This window comes from Epinephelus fuscoguttatus, linkage group LG19 (assembly GCF_011397635.1).
Source record: "Epinephelus fuscoguttatus linkage group LG19, E.fuscoguttatus.final_Chr_v1".
Lineage (NCBI taxonomy): Eukaryota > Metazoa > Chordata > Actinopteri > Perciformes > Serranidae > Epinephelus > Epinephelus fuscoguttatus.
The window spans coordinates 41,130,398-41,138,443 of record NC_064770.1 but is presented as its reverse complement, the minus strand read 5'-3'; the positions used below and the strand labels follow the sequence as shown (position 1 = coordinate 41,138,443).

The 8,046-nt window shown below is 46.6% G+C and overlaps 1 protein-coding gene across 1 annotated transcript; it reads left to right on the top strand.

Moving 5' to 3' along the window:
* The first annotated feature begins 2,274 nt into the window (after window positions 1–2,274).
* gh1 (growth hormone 1) lies at window positions 2,275–7,163 on the top strand. The gene is made up of 6 exons (XM_049560959.1): window positions 2,275–2,349; window positions 2,457–2,590; window positions 2,684–2,800; window positions 4,492–4,635; window positions 4,737–4,883; window positions 6,862–7,163. The coding sequence occupies exons 1-6, from the start codon at window positions 2,340–2,342 to the stop codon at window positions 6,922–6,924; spliced, it is 615 nt and encodes a 204-aa protein (XP_049416916.1). The 5' UTR covers window positions 2,275–2,339; the 3' UTR covers window positions 6,925–7,163.
* Window positions 7,164–8,046: the final 883 nt, after the last annotated feature.

Below are 8,046 nucleotides of genomic sequence, written 5' to 3'. Positions count from 1 at the left end.
ACAGCTGGTCTGCGACTACTTTCTCAAGGATCTTTGACATAAAGGGAAGATTAGATATTGGTCTATAGTTGGCTAACACCTCTGGATCCAGGGTGGGCTTTTTAGTAGAGGTTTAATTACAGCTACCTTAAAAGACTGTGGTACATAGCCTGTTAATAAGGATATATTGATCATATCTAATATATGAGTGTTAACTAAAGGAAAGACCTCCTTAAGTAGCCTAGTTGGGATGGGGTCTAAGAAACACGTTGATGATTTAGATGAAGAAATCACTGCGGTCAGTTCTTGAAGAGAAACTGGGGAGAAGCAATCTAAATATATATTAGGTCTTACAGCTGTGTTTGAGGTTAGATAGGTACTATCTGAGGACAGGAGATCATGAATTTTGCCTCTAATAGTTAGAATTTTGTCATTAAAAAAGCTCATAAAATCATTACTGCTAAGGGCTAAAGGAATACAAGGCTCAATAGAGCTCTGACTCTCAGTCAGCCTGGCTACAGTGCTGAAAAGAAACCTGGGGTTGTTCTTATTGTCTTCTATTAATGCTGAGTAATAGTTTGCTCTGGCATTGCTCTCTACTGATCTCTACTGTACTGTACTGAACTCTAATGTACTCTACTGGTCTCTACTGCTCTCTACTGATCTCTGCTCTACTCTACTGATCTCTACTGTACTCTACTGTACTCTACTGGTCTCTACTGATCTCTACTGCACTCTACTGTACTCTACTGATCTCTACTGCACTCTACTGTACTCTAGTGATCTCTACTGTCCTCTACTGATCTCTACTGAACTCTACTGATCTCTACTGTACTCTACTGTTCTCTACTGAACTCTACTGCACTCTACTGATCTCTACTGTACTCTACTGATCTCTACTGTAGTCTACTGATCTCTACTGATCTCTCCTGATCTCTACTGGACTCTACTGATCTCTACTGATCTCTACTGTACTCTACTGAGCCCTACTGATCTATACTGTACTCTACTGAGCCCTACTGATCTCTACTGTATTCTACTGATCTCTACTGTACTCTACTGAGCTCTACTGATCTCTTATGTACTCTATTGATCTCTACTGAACTCTACTCATCTCTACTGTACTCTACTGATCTCTACTGATCTCTACTGATCTCTACTGTAGTCTACTGATCTCTACTCATCTCTACTGTACTCTACTGATCTCTACTGTACTCTACTGATCTCTACTGGTCTCTTATGTACTCTACTGATCTCTACTGTACTCTACTGAACTCTACTGACTTCTGCTGGTCTCGGCTGTACTCCACTGATCTCTACTGATCTCTACTGGTCTTTACTGGTCTCTACTGTACTCTACTGGTCTCTACTGATCTCGACTGGTCTCTACTGTACTCTACTGGTCTCTACTGATCTCTTCTGGTCTCTACTGACTCCTACTCGTCTCTACTGATCTCTACTGGTCTCTACTGATCTCTGCTGGTCTCTACTTTACTCTACTGATCTCTACTGATTTCTACTGTGCTCTACTGTACTCTACTGATCTCTATTGGTCTCTGCTGACCTCTACTGGTCTCTACTGATCTCTACTCTACTGATCTCTACTGTGCTCTACTGTACTCTGCTGATCTCTACTGTCCTATTTTTAGTTCTAACAAAGTCTTTTGTCCTGTGAATGTTTCTGTGTTTGGTCTCTGAGCTCTGACTCGTTAACTCTGTCACATTAACATCTGTAGACTCAGTAACGACTGTTGGTGTAGTTTATTATGAATGACTTCATCCGGTCCATTTATTATACAGATGATGTCGTTCTGATTGGATTAATAACTGGATCAATAACCGGATCATTAACTGTCAGTATACAGGTTGAAATATTTGTTATAAATCTGTTCCTGATTCAATAATCCTGACTTAATCTGATTAATTTTCTTCTTCTGTTAAACACTGATTTTTTTTGTGTTTGTTAGTTTTCGGAACTTTCGGAGACTGCATTGTCTCCACAAACAGGAAGTGACATCATCAACTCATTAGTTCTGATGGTTCAGTTTCTTCTGACGTCATGACATTGACTTGTTTTTCATGTCGGAATATTTTCAGCTCAGAATCCATCAATCAGGAGTTTGTTTTATATCTGCTTTAAATATTATGATGAAGGTGTCTCTCACACACACACACACACACACACACACACACACACACACACAGGTGGCGGTTGTTTGTTCGTGTCATGTTTCTGTCGATGAATTAAATCATCAATTTTTCCTCTATAAAACCAAAAACTGAGGCAAGAAGATCAGAATGCTCTGAGCAGCTGAACTCAGACCTGATCCACCAGAGCCAGACCTGATCCCAGACCAGCCATGGAACGAGGTGAGACACCAGGACCTGAGACATTGCTCCGTTACTGGTTATATGTCTCCTACCTGTCTGACTCTCTAACCTGTCTCTCACCTGTCTCCTACCTGTCTGTCTCTCAGTCGTCCTCCTGCTGTCAGTAGTGTCTCTGGGTGTTTCCTCTCAGCCAATCACAGACGGCCAGCGTCTGTTCTCCATCGCTGTCAGCAGAGTTCAACATCTCCACCTGCTTGCTCAGAGACTCTTCTCCGACTTTGTAAGTCTTCAGCAGCTGGCAGTGACAGACAGTGACACCAGAGACAAAGACTTGTGATGTCATTGACCATCAGTGTGTGTTTGTGTTTGTTAGGAGAGCACTCTGCAGACGGAGGAGCAGCGACAGCTCAACAAGATCTTCCTGCAGGACTTCTGTAACTCTGATTACATCATCAGCCCCATCGACAAGCACGAGACGCAGCGCAGCTCCGTGAGTCCTGCAGTGTGCAACACTCTGCTACATGCTGCTACACTCTGCTACACTCGACGACACACTACTACACTCTAATAGACTCGACGACACACTACTACACTCTACTACACTCTGCTACACTTGACGTCACACTACTACACTCTGCTACACTTGACGACACACTACTACACTCTGCTACACTCTGCTACACTCGATGACACACTACTACACTCTACTACACTCGACGTCACACTACTACACTCTGCTACACTCTGCTACACTCGATGACACACTACTACACTCTACTACACTCTGCTACACTTGATGACACACTACTACACTCGACGTCACACTACTACACTCTGCTACACTCGACGACACACTACTACACTCTGCTACACTCGACGACACACTACTACACTTTGCTACACTCTGCTACACTCGACGACACACTACTACACTCTGCTACACTCTGCTACACTCGACGACACACTACTACACTCTACTACACTCGATGTCACACTACTACACTCTGCTACACTCAACGACACACTACTACACTCTGCTACACTCGATGTCACACTCCTACACTCTGCTACACTCTGCTACACTCGACGACACACTACTACACTCTACTACACTCGATGTCACACTACTACACTCTGCTACACTCAACGACACACTACTACACTCTGCTACACTCGATGTCACACTCCTACACTCTGCTACACTCTGCTACACTCTGCTACACTCTGCTACACTCTGCTACACTCAACGACACACTACTACACTCTGCTACACTCTGCTACACTCTGCTACACTCTGCTACACTCTGCTACACTCAACGACACACTACTACACTCTACTACACTCGATGTCACACTCCTACACTCTGCTACACTCTGCTACACTCGACGACACACTACTACACTCTACTACACTCGATGTCACACTACTACACTCTGCTACACTCAACGACACACTACTACACTCTGCTACACTCGATGTCACACTCCTACACTCTGCTACACTCTGCTACACTCAACGACACACTACTACACTCTGCTACACTCGATGTCACACTCCTACACTCTGCTACCCTCTGCTACACTCGATGACACACTACTACACTCTACTACACTCAAGGTCACACTACTACACTCTGCTACACTCGACGACACACTACTACACTCTACTACACTCAACAACACACTACTACAATCTGCTACACTCGAGGACACACTACTACACTCTGCTACACTCAACGACACACTACTACACTCTGCTACACTTGACGACACACTACTACACTCTGCTACACTCAACGACACACTGCTACACTCAACGACACACTACTACACTCTGCTACACTTGACGACACACTACTACACTCTGCTACACTCGACGACACACTACTACACACTACTACACTCAACGTCACACTACTACACTCTGCTACACTCGACGACACACTACTACACTCTACTACACTCAACAACACACTACTACACTCTGCTACACTCGACGTCACACTACTACACACTGCTACACTCGACGACACACTGCTACACTCTGCTACACTCTGCTACACTCGACGACACACTACTACACTCTGCTACACTCCAGGAAGCTGTTGTCTCTGTCCTGTCGTCTGATTGGTTAGACGTGTTGACACTGTTGTCTCTGTCTTGTCGTCTGATTGGTTGCAGGTGTTGAAGCTGTTGTCAATCTCCTATCGGCTGGTGGAGTCCTGGGAGTTCCCCAGTCGGTCCCTGTCCGGAGGTTCTGCTCCCAGAAACCAGATTTCTCCCAAACTGTCTGAATTGAAGACCGGGATCCTGCTGCTGATCAGGGTCAGCACACACACACACACACACACACACACGCACACTGTAAACATCAGTCTCACCTGATCAGCTGATCTAACCATGTGATTAACCACCTGATCCTGCAGGCCAATCAGGATGGAGCGGAGCTCTTCCCTGACAGCTCCGCCCTCCAGTTGGCTCCTTATGGGAACTATTATCAGAGTCTGGGTGCCGATGAGTCGCTGCGACGAACCTACGAACTGCTGGCGTGTTTCAAGAAAGACATGCACAAGGTGAGGAAGAGGAGGAGGACGGTGATGATGTCATGATCTAAAATTCATTTCATAATAATAATAAATTTTATTTGTAAGCACTTTTAACAAATGCTCAAAGACACTATACAGTTTTTTAAAAAATCATAAAATAGAGCTAAGTCAGAGTAAAATTCGAAAGCAGCAGTAAAACAGTATAAAACACATAAACTTATACATTAAAAGCTAATTTAAAAAGGTGAGTTTTGAGCATGGTCTTACATGTTGGGAGGTGTGTGCAGATACAGATGGGTTTGGGAAGTGAGTTCCACAGGGAGGGGGCAGCGATGAAGAGGGCCCTGTCCCTCCAGGTTTGGTGCTTGGTCCGTGCAGGTAGTGAGAGGAGATTTCCTTCGGATGAGCGGAGGTCGCGGGAGGGGTTGCGGTGGTGGAGTAGGTGTGTGAGGTAGGAGGGGGCCTGGTTGTTGAGTGCTTTGTGTGTGAGGAGGAGGATTTTGAACTGTATGTGATGTGTGATGGGAGCCAGTGTAGGTTTTGGAGGACAGGGGTGATGTGGTCTCGGGAGCGGGTGTGGGTGAGCAAGTGGGCAGCAGAGTTCTGGTTGTATTGAAGTTTATTGAGGAGTTTGAATGATGAGCCATAGAGGATGATATTGCAATAGTCCAGTCTGGATGTGATAAATGCGTGGATGAGGGTTTCTGCAGCAGAGAAGGTGAGTGAGGGGCGGAGATGGGCGATGTTCCTGAGGTGGAAGAAGGCAGTCCTGGTGATGTGATTGATGTGGTGATCAAACCTTAGCTGGCTGTCAGAGATGACTCCTAGGTTACAGGTGTGTTTTGAGGGAGACAGAGTGCAGTTATCGAAGGTGAGGCAGAGGTTGTGGGTGGCTTTGGTGCCGGATATGGGGTCAATGATGATTATGTCCGATTTGTCACTGTTCAGTTGGAGATAGTTTGTTTGCATCCATGATGTTTTTTCAGTGAGACAGTTGGTGAGTGTGGAGTGGGTGGTGTTGGTGATGGCTTTGGTGGAGATGTACAGTTGGATGTCGGCGGTGTAGCAGTGGAACTGGAGGCCGTGATGACGGAGGATCTTGCCAAGGGGGAGCATGTAGAGGATGAAGAGGAGGGAACAAGCACCGACCCCTGGGGGACACCTTGGGACAGGGGAGTGGTGGGGGAGGTGCAGTTGTTTATACTGATGAACTGGTGTCGGTTGGTGAGGTAGGAGTGAATCCAGGAGAGTGCTGTGCCGGTGATGTGGAGAGATGATTCCAGTTGGGAGAACAGGATGGAGTGATTGATGGTGTCGAAGGCTGCTGTGAGGTCAAGGAGGATGAGTATGTTGAGGTGTCTGGAGTCTAAGGAGGATTTAGAACCTAATGTAGTTGCAGAACGTTCACGTTGCACAGGATGAACAGAACACGGAGACTTGTGGGCAGAGTCAGGTCTCCGCAAACACGAGGGAACAACAGCTGTGGACGTCGGGGGGCAGTCCAAGCTCTCCTCACCTTCGTCTGGCTGGGTAGTGGGAAGAAGTAATGAGCGGTGTTCGTCTCATGGTCCACCACACTTCCTCCTACCCCGTGTGTTCCTCTCTGATGGTGACGTGTATCTGTCGTGAACGTTCCACTAACAAAAAATAAACATGGCCGCTGTGTCACTGTTAATGATGATGTCATAGCGATGATGGTAAATGGACCTGCATTTGTATAGCACCTTTCTAGTCATTCTACCGCTTAAAGCGCTTTTTACACTACGGGTCACATTCACCCATTCACACACACATTCACACACTGGTGGCCGAGGCTACCTTACAAGGTGCCACCTTATATTCAGTTTAAACACACTCACACGCCGATGGAAGCGTCATTGGGAGCTATTGGAGGTTCAGTATCTTGCAGACTGGAGGGGCCAGGGTTCGAGCCACGGATCTTCCGATTGGTGGACAACCCGCTCTATCTCTGAGCCACAGATGATGATGATGTTTGTGTTTCCAGGTGGAGACCTACCTGACGGTGGCTAAATGTCGACTCTCTCCTGAGGCCAACTGTACCCTGTAGCCCCACCTCTCCAGTATGAAGACACGCTCCCTTGTGGATGATGTAATGCTGTGTGTTCTGTAGTCCCGCCCACATGTTTTCTCACTCTGCTAATTAGCATTAGCCTTTGTGTTAGCCACAGTGTTAGCCTGTGTTCAGTTGTTTGTTGGAGCAGGTGTTATTATGATGACAGCCATCAACAGGAAGTGATGTCATACTGTCACCATGTGTAATAAAGTGTGTGCTGTGTTGCATTCAAACATGTCTCTGTTTGTGTCGTCAGCCTTGTGTTCCCCCTGATGTCTGAGGGAATATTCCTCCTGGTGTCTGAGGGAACAGTTCCTCCTAATATCTGTGGGAACAGTTCCTCCTGGTGTCTGAGGGAACAGTTCCTCCTAATATCTGTGGGAACAGTTCCTCCTGGTGTCTGAGGGAACAGTTCCCCCTGATGTCTGAGGGAACAGATCCTCCTGATATCTGTGGGAACAGTTCCTCCTAATATCTGTGGGAACAGTTCCTCCTGATGTCTGAGGGAACAGTTCCTCCTGGTGTCTGAGGGAACAGTTCCCCCTGATGTCTGAGGGAACAGATCCTCCTGATATCTGTGGGAACAGTTCCCCTTGATGTCTGAGGGAACAGTTCCTTCTGGTGTCTGAGGGAATAGTTCCTCCTGATGTCTGAGGGAACAGTTCCTACTGATGTCTGAGGGAACAGATCCTACTGATGTCTGTGGGAACATTCGTCCTGATGTCTGAGGGAACAGTTCCCCCTGATGTCTGAGGGAACAGTTCCTCGTAATATCTGTGGGAACAGTTCCTCCTGATGTCTGAGGGAACAGTTCCTCCTGATGTCTGTGGGAACAGTTCCTCTAATATCTGTGGAAACAGTTCCTCCTGATGTCTGAGGGAACAGTTCCTCCTGGTGTCTGAGGGAACAGATCCTCCTGATATCTGTGGGAACAGTTCCCCTTGATGTCTGTGGGAACAGTTCCTCCTGATGTCTGAGGGAACAGTTCCTCCTGGTGTCTGAGGGAACAGATCCTCCTGATATCTGTGGGAACAGTTCCCCTTGATGTCTGAGGGAACAGTTCCTTCTGGTGTCTGAGGGAATAGTTCCTCCTGATGTCTGAGGGAACAGTTCCTA